The sequence below is a fragment of the Sceloporus occidentalis genome, unplaced genomic scaffold (assembly GCF_023333645.1).
Source record: "Sceloporus occidentalis isolate IW3139 unplaced genomic scaffold, rSceOcc1.0.p SCAF_8, whole genome shotgun sequence".
NCBI classification, from domain to species: Eukaryota; Metazoa; Chordata; class Lepidosauria; order Squamata; family Phrynosomatidae; genus Sceloporus; species Sceloporus occidentalis.
This window is the reverse complement of record NW_028316988.1, coordinates 1632095-1645451: the sequence shown is the minus strand read 5'-3', so window position 1 is coordinate 1645451 and position 13357 is coordinate 1632095. Positions and strand designations below refer to the sequence as shown.

Below are 13357 nucleotides of genomic sequence, written 5' to 3'. Positions count from 1 at the left end.
TGTGGCCCTGGGGATGTTGCTAGACCGCAACTCACATGAGCCCTTTTCACTCGCAATGTTGGCTGGGCTTGATAGGAGCCACAGTCCAGCAACATCTGCAAAGCCATGCTGCCTTGAGTCCCAATGTCACATATGTTCAGTGATATACGCAACTGGCAAAACTCAATCTCCCTGGAAGGCCTGGAGGAGCACAAAAACACTTTGCCTAGCCCTTGTTTATCCATTTGCTGAGTTTCATAGAACTGAGCTCTCAACTACATTACTCAAAGCAGTATCTGGGACAATAAAATAAGAGAATCACAGCATGAAACATAATCCTCTTTTGCTGGAACTTTCAAAATCCCACCCAGAACTGACAAAGGCCCTCTTTGTAACTGTTACCCCAATAAACATTCATCAAAAGTCACAGTTAAGGAGCAGCTTTTTTAGTCTGCAGGAAAGCCCACAAGATAATAAATTACATAGACGCAGCTGGATGGAGAGACTTGTGCGTCTCCTCTGCTTATGTTGGCGCGATGCGCCTCTTCTTCTGCTGGCCCTCAAATTCTGTACTTCTATCCCATCTCAGGATCCAAAAGGAAAAGTGGTGGGAACGACATTGCAGCCACGTGCAAAGTTTAATTCTTGGGGTTCAGGATTTGATCAGGAGGCTTACTGTGCCCTCATTTGTGAGGAAGGCTCACTTAATCCAAAGAGAAATCAGAAACAAAAAGGAGACCAACATCTGGCAGACAGCTGCATGGTCACACCGCCACGAAGGAGTTTAGCACCTCCAAACTTCCTAATTCAGGAAACAGCTACACAAACAGGCCGAGAGAGCCAGGAAATGAGGAAAACCGAGCTGCCATGCACCAACAATTTAGTGGGCGCCTTCGCCAATAAAAAGGGAGCCACCTCCTTCAGGGATGAATAGACCCCTTCATTGCCTGACTGAGCCTGAGCCTATTTCCTGGACAGCAAGTTGCCCACCTTTCTTTAAACGCGGAGGATGGGATATCCATGTTTTTAAAGGAGCAAATGCGTGTTTTCCGCCACGCAATTTTGTCCCCGTATATACAGCAGACCCTTGGTATCCACTGCGGTTTGGTTCCAGGACATGCACATAGATGCCAAAATCTGTGGATGCTCAAGTCCTGTTATATATGAAGGCAAAGTAAAATGATGCCCCTTATATAAAATGGTGTCCCTTATATAAAATAGCAAAATCAGACATAACTCTTAAGGCTGGATGGATGAGAGAGTAGAGGGAGCCAGTGCTTCCAGGACAGATTATACTCTTGCTTTTTACCAAGAGATGGTTCCTTCTTTTAAATAAGAGTTAAGATACACTACGTACATTGACCCATGGATAAGTTGACCCAGGGTTTTTGGGTCAATTTTTAAAACCTAAATGTCTAGACTTATACATGAGTATCTACAGTACTTACAAGAGTCTTGGCTTGATTTAGACTCAGAAAGACTGACCGCTGAAGCATCCCGTGACTGGTCTATCATGCCAATGTTCACCTTATGCTTGTACGGATCTAGCGCCCCCAGAAGACCAAGGACACGGATCGCCTGTGGGGAAGAGGGGGGGAAATGTAAATCGAAGCAGCGTGATTCGAGGAATGCATTACTAAAGCAAAAAGAGAAAGGGAGGGAGAGTAAAGGGGTAGCAATGTTCGCAAAACAAGGACCCCCGGGGGCAATATTCTGGTGTTCAGTCTGGATGGAGGCCTGGACCTTCCAAAGCATCTCAGATCTTGCTGAAACGGTTTTAAAAGATCTCTGTGGTTGCAAGAGTTTCATTAGGAATTTGCCAACGGCATCTGATCAAAGCTGATGCCAGACAAGGAGACATTGCCAGATGTGGGACACTTTGTGGGTTTTCACACACCTGGTCACCACTTTCTCCAGTTTCCTATCCTTCTCTCCCAACTGTTCCCTTCTCCGCCTTGTAACTGTACCCCTGCTAAACAGTAAAACTTGTACGCGTGACTCTTTAAAAAGCACAATAAGACTTTTTTCAAAGGCCCGGTTTACACTCCCCCAAACACTTTCCACAGTAAGGGATCAACTTCTCTTCCCTTTGACATGAGCGCATTCAACATGGAACTGGCCTAAACGTAAAATCAAACAACCCTATTCATTTCCTATTGTAAAGGAAGGAAGTCTTGTGGCACCTTTAAGATGACGAGATTAATTTTACTACAGGGTTTCATGGGTTGTAATCCACTTCCACCGATGTTCAGAGTATAATATTTGAGCCTTAGCTATAGACACCTAGCTATATCATGGAGGGATCAGAGTGAAACGTTACACTACAAGGAAACCTGTAGTAAAGCTGCTGCTCATAAACTTTCAAAGGGCTGATCCGCATCTGCAAACAGTCTAGCAGCCTTGTGTTGTAGTTAAGTGTCTCTGAGCTTTTGAAACAATGAGTTCTGTTTTCAAGGGGGGGAAAGTCACATTTTTTAAAAGAAATAGGTATTGGACAATAATCCAAACCGTTTGAAAACCAGCCTCTTAATACATCTAGTGCACTAAGAGGCTATCGTCCAAGTCCAAATCTATCTTTATAGATAAGAATTTGTGAATGTATTCTATTTCATCCATTTCCCATTCACTTGATATTTTGTTACACAATAGCCATTTTTAGGTCAATGACTTAAGCCAGAATCCAAGGCTGGGTTTTGCCGAGGGCTGTAAGGTTTGTGTTCTAGCTTCAGGATGAGAAATTAAACCATAGGAACCTACCTCTCTCCGGGTGCCCTGGTTCTGCTCCGTCTTCAGAAAGTTTAGCAACACCTCCAAAAGAGTTGGGTATTTCCTATAGGGCTCCACTACATAGCCAGTGCTGGCCACTAGCTGGCCAAGGGTCCAGAGCGCTACCTGGAATAGATACGTCATAAAAAGGAAGAACGGTTATTCGCCAGACTATTCCAGAATAGTCACTCTGCTGACAAGATGTTATACCAAAATGCTATTGGATTTCTGGGTTGGCATGCCTCTGGTTATTGTGCCAATGATGGGGCTTTAAGGGCCAAACTGTAATTTGGTGAACGAAAAGGCCATTTGATGATCATGAAATCAGAACAACATCTGCATTCTGCAGAGCTATGGTCCAAAAAACTAACTTTTCCAGGCTCTGGGCCTTTCGGTCTTAAGCAAGTGGACCTCTTGGGGGAAGAAGCTATAGAGATCCAGGTCCACCACAAAGGAAGTCCTGTTCCTAGCCAATGACAAACCGGACATTCAAAGAAGGAGTAAGAGAGAAAATGGGATCCAGAGTAGAATTTTACTAAGCTATCTTTAAGTTCAAAGGGGCCATGAAGGGAACAGCTTGCATGGGCGTTTTTACAAGGCCAAAGATTATAAAGTAAAAAGGTTTTCATGTCAGCAGATCCCACTCACCTGTCTCTTAGCAAGTAAGGAGGAGTCCTGGAGCATATCCATGATGATGATGAAAAGCTCATCCACCCATTTCCTCATCTCCAGCCCACTCACCTGTCAAAAAAGAAAAAGGAGGAACAGAAGGAAGAGAAAGGTTAAGGACAAGATATAAAGATACAGCTGCTGTTCTATCACTCAAATGCCACCAAAACGCTTCCAGAAATAGCCTCTCTTACCTGGGCCAGCTCACCAATGGTAGCTAAAACATTATTGATCACTCCTGGGTTAGGATCAGGGTCAGGATCCTTCAATTTCACTATCAACGCCTGTGGAATGAAAGACAAAAAGAGGGAATTTTCAATAGCCTAAGAGATCAGGAGGCTCTTAATATACATTTGGACCTTGTTTGCGCTTTTGTGCCCTTCCTGGGTCATGAGACACTGGACTCGGTCTTTAAATGAAACGAATTGAGAACTATGACTTTCAAGGGCCCATAAAAGTCCTACCTTGAGGATGGGTTCCATGTAGGGCCGAATAAGGCGTGGGGCATTGGAGACCAAGTGCCCCAGCATCCTGGCACTTTGCTCTTTGATCCTGCCGACCCCACTGTGCTCCAGCTCCGTCAGGATCTGAAAAGCAAGATCAAACTCCATGAGGATGCTGGCCAAAGATGGAAGCTGACAGGGGAGTTTGCAGAGACAAGGAAAAGGAGTGAAGACTTCTTAAACAAGAGAACAAAAACAGCAACGACAAATGACCACTCGTTTTACAATAGCAAGAGTCTCCTTATCTTTCTCCACTCCTTCCTTATCTCTGTAAAATGGCATGCGGCGTGACCTGTCTTCCTCTTCTCCTCAGAAGTGTCCTTGCTATGGGATTGTGAAGACTGAACTTTGGCTTCCAGTAGCAGAAGCCAGTATAACTGGTGTGGCAGGGAATTGCTTCAAGCCAGGTTGGCTCCATTGCTGGTCTGGACATTACACTGACTAGTTACGAGAGTGAACCTCAACATTATTGAACCCCAACATTGCCCAGTAATGCTTTGCCCCTCTGTAGCAATTCAGATGCTCATGTTTTATCATCCACTTCTTCCTCAGCTTGCCTCCCTTGTTGGCACCTGGGCAGAGCAAGTCCAAGACAAAAACCCTAAGTTCAAAAACAGGAGACCATCTCAACTGTTCTCCTCTCCTCTGGTTTAGTCCAAATACTGGACTGCAAAGCTGATGGAGATACAGCTAGAACCTGGAGGCCTGAATCTTATTGTACTCTTGTTGAGATTCATATGAATCTGAGTGTCGATTCAACTAGTGTTACTGTAGGTCTAATCTAGGTAGGACTAATGAGTAGGATTCAGGCTTAAGCCACTATAGATCTCATGTTGCCCTGTGCTAGCAGTAAATGCACACACGCATGCTCATTTGAGGTGGTATGTGTGTGCCCAGGTACCATGTATTCTCACTACGCCCAAACAGTAGGATTTGATCACTGTGGGAATATAAATCTCCCTGGGAGACAATACAGCTCTTGCTGGTGGAACTGCACTGTGTAAGACTGCCACACTCCACCAAGCCTTCATTCCCATTAGAGCTGGATAGCTTCAGCACTTCACTAGGATCCTCCCCATCCATTACCTGAATTAGCATCTTGCGCAGGAAGGGCATGACAAAAGCAGGATTCATGCTGCTCAACCGGCCCACAGTGCAGATGGCCAGCTCTCGGATTTCAAACACCTGGTCGTTCAGAGCTACAAAGAGCGCCTGCAAGTTCTCCGCCTGGGCCAGGTGTGCGTCAAACCGCTCGTCCAAGGAAGCCAGTACGCAGTATCGGATGTCAGGATCTGAAAGAGCACATTTGGGCAGCAGGGGTTTATTTGGGACAACATGGATCCAGCAGCACCAAATGGTCTCTGGCAAAAGCCTCCACCTCTGAACTCACCTGGGTCTGTGATTCCAACCACCAACAACTTGCTGAGGACATCTGCCACCACCTGCACCGCAGTCTGGCTGACAACGTGGGCATGTCCGCTGATCAAGTGAATGGAGGGAGTGAGCAAACGTGAGCAAGTGCGAGCTGCCTCCATCCGGACCTCCTTGTGTTCGCTGTTGAGGAAGTGATCAGCGCAGTGCCTGACAAACTGAGTCAGAGAATGTCCTGAAAATAGAAAAGTTAGTGTATGTATCCTCTCCATACAGTCCTTTGGGCCAAAGACTTCAGGGAACAGTGATGCGCCCTTTGACATTGTCCAATCCATTGAAGGTGGTGCTGGGGAACCCAGACCATTGAGCCTCTGGCCCACAGCCCTAAATGATTCCCGACTCCAAGTTACAGCCCCTCTGTTGCCTCTCTCATGATCTGTTTACCTTCAAACTCAAAGCTTCCCAGTGTGCGAAGCGCAAGCGTGATGCTGCCCACATCGTTGGCCTCGGGGATGTTAGTGAGGCTGGGAGAAGAGAGCTGGTGGGCCAAGCCTTTGGGCATGCCTGGGTGGCGCAGGGGCCTGTGCATGAGAACCATGGAGAGCATCTTCAGCAGCCCATCCTGGATTTCCTTCTTCAGCTGGGGGATCTGGCGACTCAAGTCGTACAGTACGGCCGTCAGGGCAGGGCTGAGGTCAAGAAAAAGGGTTACACCAGTCTTACAATGTGTCTGCAGCAAACAATGCAATACAACTTGAACTGAGAAAGGCGGGAAAGAAAGAAAGAAAGAAAGAAAGAAAGAAAGAAAGAAAGAAAGAAAGAAAGAAAGCTCCTGTCAAGGAGGTCGGAAGAGGTCAGAGACAAAGAATTCAGCTTCCAAACTTGCCCTTGGTTGTCAATGAAAAGTATTTGCTTGCTTGGGCATTTGCCTCACAGGAGATATTTGAGATGCCAGAAGTAGGCAAGGAGGCCTTCTCTGGAATTCATGTGGAATTTCAGAAATTCTTGAAATACCGAACCAAAACTCTCCTTTCAGCAGACACACAGATATCCGAAATTTCACAAAAAGCAACACTTTCTTCAGCATTAACTCTCTCTTCACCACCGCCAACCACATCCATTGTATGTAGAAGGCACAGAAAACAACTATAACCAACCGAACAATGCTAGACTCCTGTTTTATCAGGTCCAGCTACAGTGTCTAACGCATGCTCAGCCCAGAAGATGGGGCGACACACAAAGGAAATACAAAAATACCCTCTGCCATGCCAGCATTCTCTGAAGATGCCAGCCACAGACGCTGGCAACACGTCAGGAATAAACTCATCCAGTTTATAGCCTGAAAAACCCACAAAAAAATAAAAATACAAAAAGTCTTCTAATGCAAACAGTGCAAGTGATGATATATCCATGATCCAGCCGCACACAGAGAAGAAGGCAAAGGACTCATAACAGTGGCAACATACACCCAGCCACATCTTTGAACATCTTCAGATGCAGAAACACAAAACAGCTACCCTTCTTAGTGACAGAAAAGCTGCAGTCAGCAATAGTTGTCAACACAAAGATAACACTTATGTGGCCACATCCTATGCCCTTTTGGAGGCTATGATAGGCAGCAAACACTGTTGGGTCTCCGCTCGTGTGTGTCTGCAACCTCACAGCCAACACACACACAAAGGAAAGGTTGCCCACTAGTTATTAGACACACCTCTGAACACTGTACAGCAGGATGGAAAGAAGGTATATCAGGATCTAATGTCTATCTGGATGATATCATAGAATCATAGAATTGGAAGAGACCACAAGGGCCATCCAGTCCAACCCCCTAAATGTACTAGATGAGCAACTGATTTCCAATGCATTAATAATAGCAACTGATATCCCAGTTCATCCACCAATTGGAAAGGTAACAAAAAAAGAGAGAGGAGAAACCGGGATGGCTATCTGCATGCTCTCTCGCGCATGCCTGAAGTCTGCTCAACTGCCTGTTGTGTTTGTGGTAGGAAACACAGATGCATAAAATGTGAAGCTAACTGCAATCTCCATATTGGTCAGCTGTCCCTAAAAGAACCCCACACACTTGTTTTATGACCAGTGAAGGGAAATTCTGGACCCAAAGCGCCACATAGTGGTGGGTGAAGGCTGAAGAGCGCCCTACCTCAGTCCCACCGCCAGCATGGGTTCCAGGAGCTCCTTGATGTCTTGCTGGATAGAAGGCCCCATTGCGCGCGCCAGCATGCTGATGCAGGTAAAGACTGTGGCATCCACTTGCACCGACTTCTGTCTCCTGCTGAAGTGTATCAGAACGACAGGTCAGTGGCACGGAAAGAGTCATCACAGACTGAACCATAGTCATACTATCACTTGCCCCCAGCCTTATTCCTAGGAGAAAGGTCCTTAAAGGACATGGCTGGACACTTCCTTTATTATCTCTCATATTTCTATATTGCTTGATATATTATATATACTCAACTATAAGTCGACCTCATGTACAAGTCGAGGACAGGTTTGGGGGCCAAAATGATGGATTTTGATATGACCCATGGATAAGTCAAGGATAAAATTTAGGAGCACATAGCAAAGGATCTAAAGCAGGGGTCCCCAAACTGTGCTCTTTACGGGATTTTGGACCTCAGCTCCCAGAATCTCAGACTATTGGCCAACATGGCTGAGGCTTCTGGGAGCTGATGTCCAAAATCATTCCCAGTGACTGGAAGGGATATAAATAAATCCTATTATTATTATTATTATTGGGCAGAGTTTGGGGACCGCTTACCTCAATGATGAAGCAAAGCAAATCAATGTCAAAGAACTTACAAATTCCAACAGACATAACTCTTTGTGCTTACTCTTAACACTGGATGGATGAGAGAGTAGAGGGAGTTGATGCTTCACATATTATACAGTGGGCCCTCGCCTTACGCGGGGATCCGTTCCAGATCCCTCCACATAAGGCGAATTCCGCCTATGCTCAAGCCCCATTGTAAACAATGGGGCTCGTGCATGGCGGCGCGGCGGCGCGCAGGGCACAACGGGCGCGCTGCCCATTCAATTGAATGGGACGCGCTGCCCCTTCCTCCCTGCGTATGCTCAATCCGCATAAGGCGCATCCACGTATGACACAGGCGTGCTGTACTCTTGCTTCCCACCAGGAGATTATGGTTCCTTCTTTTAAATAAGAGTTAAGATACAGTACTTACATTGACCCATGGATAAGTCGACTCAGGTTTTTTGGGTCAGTTTTTTGACCTAAATTTCTAGGCTTATACATGAGTATATACAGTAATAAAATCTCTCAAGTCTCATATATGGCAGCTCCCATACGTTTTAGCAGAGCTTTTATAAAAATCCTCCATCTGCCTCATAAGGATCATTCTTAGAAAGGGGAAGATAGCATAGAATTTTTCCATCTTGCTGGCTTCCAACGTGTCCAAGCGTTCACTTACTTGTGGGTGAAGTCCTTTTGCGGGAGGGCCGCCTTGATGATTTCTAGAACCTTGGGGAGGTAAACCTGGAATTCTGACCGGACGGCGACCGAGAGCAAGCCAAGGGCCTGGAAAGCAGCCGTCCGCTCTTTCTCCTTCTTCACGCAGCTCAGGACGTGGTTCATGGTGTCTGGAAGGTAGTGGTCAGCTGGTCATAAAGAAAGGTGGAGAAGAAGCACAGTGTTATCTTTGGGTTTTAATTTGGTAGGTTGTTTATTTTGTTTTGTAGAAACCGTTGACCAAACCTGCCTTTAAACTGTCTTCTCCACAAGACCAGCTTTCAAATTTAAGGCCTGTTACAGACTGCCAAAATAAAGCTGCTTCGGGTCTCTTTGGAGGTATGCTATTTAAATGATGCATTGGTCCTAAGAGTCTGGAGGTCGCGCCAAAGCCACACTCCATTCCTAAGCACTGGAGTGCAGCTTTGGTGCAGCTCCCGGATTCTTAGGATGCATGCTTCATTTAAATAGCATACCTCCAAAGAGACCCAAAGCAGCTTTATTTTGGCAGTCTGTAACAGGCCTAAGTGGTCAATTTAAGTCTGGTTAGTCAGTGATAAAGTGAAAGCACCTTGCACATGCTCAAAGCTACTCCTTGACCACTAGCGTAAGGAAGAAGAGTCTTCATGATTCTGGTTTAGGACCTATTATCAAGCAACCTTCAGGTGGAACTAGCACAGAACCTCAACCTGCTAATTCTATGGACTGTAAAAGTGATCCAACAATTGGCAGGAATATATATTTAGCTCCCTTCAGAGGATAAGCAACTTGTAGCCATTCTGTTGGATTACAACCCCCATTAACCCCATATAGTAGAATAGTCTTCTAACCCATAGTAGAAGATTGGGATGACAATCTAACCATGTTCGGAGGGCCATAACATGCTGAACCGAGTATACACCAATCTTGAGAACAAGTACATCCTCACTCTGCAGGGAAGTAGCCATCTAGGACTGCCCAAACCCAATACGGTCTAATCTGCAGAACAAGCACATTGTATTTTATAATCCTATGAGTCCTATAGGAGAAACAGATCCATCTGCACTTGCCTGTAAGTTACACTCTCTCCCTACCCAATCTCAGCAATGTTACACTTAAGGACCGCTCACCGGTGAAAGCTGAAGGGCGAAAAGCAGCCAGCCGCGGCAACAGACTGAGAACAGTCATTTGAATCAGAGAGTTCTTGCTGCTTCGGCACTTCAGGACCCAGTAACACACCTGAGAAACAAAAACAGTATTACTGTATGCTTAATAAAGCTAGCAGTCACAGCAAATTTATTTTTAATGTTTAGCCATTTAAATGGATTTTTAAATATATAAATGCAAAGAAAGGACAAAGGAAGTGGAGGGAAGGGGAAGGAAAATATAGGATATGAATATGAACTATGCATACAGGTTGTTTATATATTCACAAATACATTGCATTAATGAATGAATGAATGAAATTTTATTTCTAGACCGCTATTCCTTGTAGATCACAGCGGTTTACAAAAACACCATCAAAACCAATACATAGTGCAACAATACAAAAACCCATCCATACAATTTAAAAACAATACAAGGGGGGGCTTGTCTTCTTCAGGCAGGCAGTTGAAGCCAGCCTGCCTCTCTCCCCCCAAGATGGTGGCTGAAGGGAGGGCTTGTCTTCTTCAGGCAGGCAGTTGGGCCAGCCTGCCTCTCTCCCCCCAAGATGGTGGCTGAAGGGAGAGCTTTGTCTTCTTCAGGCAGGCAGTTGGGCCAGCCTGCCTCACTCCCCCCAAGATGGTGGCTGAAGGGAGAGCTTTGTCTTCTTCAGGCAGGCAGTTGGGCCAGCCTGCCTCACTCCCCCCAAGATGGTGGCTGAAGGGAGAGCTTTGTCTTCTTCAGGCAGGCAGTTGGGCCAGCCTGCCTCACTCCCCCCAAGATGGTGGCTGAAGGGAGGGCTTTGTCTTCTTCAGGCAGGCAGTTGGGCCAGCCTGCCTCTCTCCCCCCAAGATGGTGGCTGAAGGGAGAGCTTTGTCTTCTTCAGGCAGGCAGTTGGGCCAGCCTGCCTCACTCCCCCCAAGATGGTGGCTGAAGGGAGAGCTTTGTCTTCTTCAGGCAGGCAGTTGGGCCAGCCTGCCTCACTCCCCCCAAGATGGTGGCTGAAGGGAGAGCTTTGTCTTCTTCAGGCAGGCAGTTGGGCCAGCCTGCCTCACTCCCCCCAAGATGGTGGCTGAAGGGAGGGCTTTGTCTTCTTCAGGCAGGCAGTTGGGCCAGCCTGCCTCTCTCCCCCCAAGATGGTGGCTGAAGGGAGGGCTTGTCTTACAACTTCAATTATGTTTCCAAAGTGTGCGTATATGTTTTAGTCCGGGGTTAAATAAGAATGGGGACAGAGAGCCTAAGTTCACCTGATCAAACTTCTCTTCCATCAGTTCCCTGCAACACCGACTCTCTACCAGTGTCGACTTGGCTGGGATGGGTGACGCACCGAAACCCATCATCCCCGGATGGGGGCTGAATCCCAGCAGTCCTACCAAGGCATTGGACTGCTGGGGCTGGACAGACTGAAAGCTGGAGAAGGGGGTGATGTGCCGAGGCTTGGTCCCAAAGCCCAGCAGGTCTTTGCAGTATTTGTCATGCACCATCTGCTGCTGTGTGATCTCCTCCATCTCTTCTCTAAGACGCTGGGCGAAGGGAAGGAAAAGCATGATGAGTAACCGTATCAGGACAGGGAGTCAGCTTAAGATGGGAGAAGCAAATGAGATGAAAGATTTATTATCTAACCCTGCACCCCATTTAATAACAGTGAAGAGCTAATACAGAAGTCACCTCCACCTCTGCTTTCAGCAACTAGCAAACAACATTCTTGTGTTGCATTAAGTCTAACAGTCAATGGAATATTTGGTGACATTTCTTTCAGCAATTGTTGGGGGTAGTGGAGAAAACAGTACATCTTTCTCTGACATTGTTGATGGAAATGGTGGTGGGTTCTGCAACTAACTGGTGGTGGGTTCTTCTGCAGTCTGGATGCCAGTCCCTCAACCTCTCCTCCTCCGACTCACCTCTCCTTCCATGCTGCTGATGCGCACCAGCTCATTGAGGATCAGTAAGGCACCATGGATCCGGTCGTCGCGGTTCATGCCCTTCTCCTTGGCCATGGTTTCATCAAAGCCCTTCTCGGCTTCCTCGTAGGTTTGCTGAAATGAGATTACTAACACTTAGCGGGGAAAGCTGTAAACAAGAACAACTTTTGAGATATCGATTCTGCCCAAAAAAAGAACGGTAAATCGGTAATCTTTATTTTTTTGTTGTGCGCCTTCAAGTCATTTCGGACTTATAGCAGCCGAAGGAGACCTGGCAGTCTTTATTTCCATGACATTCATAAACCTCAAGGCATGGAAAGGAGACGGAAGGAAGGAAGGAAGGAAGGAAGGAAGGAAGGAAGGAAGGAAGGACTCTCTCCTTACTCGGTACCACTGAGGCTTCTGCATCTCTTTGGACTCCCGCTGCGTGGTCAAAATGAGGCAGGCGCGCAAAGCGGAAACAGCTCCCTCGCGGATGGCTTGCTTTGGATCCCAGACAGCAACGAAGATGTTGTCAAAAAATGGCTGCACTTGCTGGAAGAAGAATGTGGGGACGCTGATGGCCAGCTCTCGCAGAACCAAGACCTAGAAGGCAGGAAAAGAGGCAAAGCGCATGAAGCTGACAGCTGTTGCTGTTGTGTGCCTTCAAGTCCTTTCTGACATATAGCAACCCTAACGTGGGTCTATGGCAGCGGTTTCTTGGCAATATTTTGCCTTCCACTGAGTCTCAGAGAGTGTGACTTGCCCAGGGTTACCCAGAAGGTTTCCACGGCTGACTAGGGATCCGAACCCTGGTCTCCAGAGTCATAATCCAACACTCAAACCACTTCAGTGAAAAACATCAGGCATGTATCAATCAAGCTGGCACAGCACTGGCACAGAATGAAACAACTAAATAGGGCAGGAAATGATTTGGTGCCTTATATCTAAAGTTCACATCGAAAAGGACGATTCTCTAATTCCAGAGTGAACATTTATTTATACCAGCAAAATTCAAAGATATAGCAGTGTTAGTCTGTAGAATCAGTACAAAGAGATCTTATAGTACCTTTGAGACTCAAAGACTTTAGGCTAAACGAGACATGAAATGTCCTTTTGCATTGAACAAAAGGGATTGTGCGAAACACAAACAGCATTTCAGGTTGCGCCAGCAATTATCTGGGTAGCCACCGGAGCAGGAATTTAACCCTTCTCCTCTGTTGCACCTCTATGGAAAATTCTTCCCTTCAAGCCAGCATTTAGATGGAGAGGGGAAGAACTCTAGACCGACGTTAAAAGTGGATGGCTCTGCAAGACAAATAGGGACTCCTCACCGCTAGCCAAGCAAATAGCTTTAAAGATGGGCTTTTCCTTAGGGAGGGGAGGCTTAAATCCTCACTAAAAAAACCTGCTACAACCCCAATAATTATTACTTTCCCAAGACCTATGCTGCCTACTTAGGCGAAGGAGTGAGTAGATAAGGAGAAGGCTTTTTGTTATCACACCTTGTTCAATCATCACACCTGAAACAGTGCAAAGGATGTAGCTTTTGTCCCTGG

General features: G+C 46.4%; 1 protein-coding gene across 2 annotated transcripts in view; it reads right to left on the bottom strand.

Annotated features, from left to right (window-relative positions):
* MTOR (mechanistic target of rapamycin kinase) overlaps positions 1-13357 on the bottom strand; it is a 72081-nt gene that overhangs the window by 55726 nt on the left and 2998 nt on the right. For both annotated transcript variants that reach the window (XM_089534124.1, XM_089534125.1), the window contains exons 5-18: positions 12204-12404; positions 11799-11933; positions 11145-11420; positions 9885-9993; positions 8738-8924; positions 7450-7581; positions 5733-5977; positions 5308-5523; positions 5004-5209; positions 3879-4001; positions 3609-3698; positions 3394-3486; positions 2737-2871; positions 1428-1557 (exon numbers count right to left, since the gene is read on the bottom strand). In XM_089534124.1, coding sequence (XP_089390250.1) covers positions 1428-1557; positions 2737-2871; positions 3394-3486; positions 3609-3698; positions 3879-4001; positions 5004-5209; positions 5308-5523; positions 5733-5977; positions 7450-7581; positions 8738-8924; positions 9885-9993; positions 11145-11420; positions 11799-11933; positions 12204-12404 — 2278 coding nt within the window. The remainder of the gene's footprint in view (positions 1-1427; positions 1558-2736; positions 2872-3393; positions 3487-3608; positions 3699-3878; positions 4002-5003; positions 5210-5307; positions 5524-5732; positions 5978-7449; positions 7582-8737; positions 8925-9884; positions 9994-11144; positions 11421-11798; positions 11934-12203; positions 12405-13357) is intronic.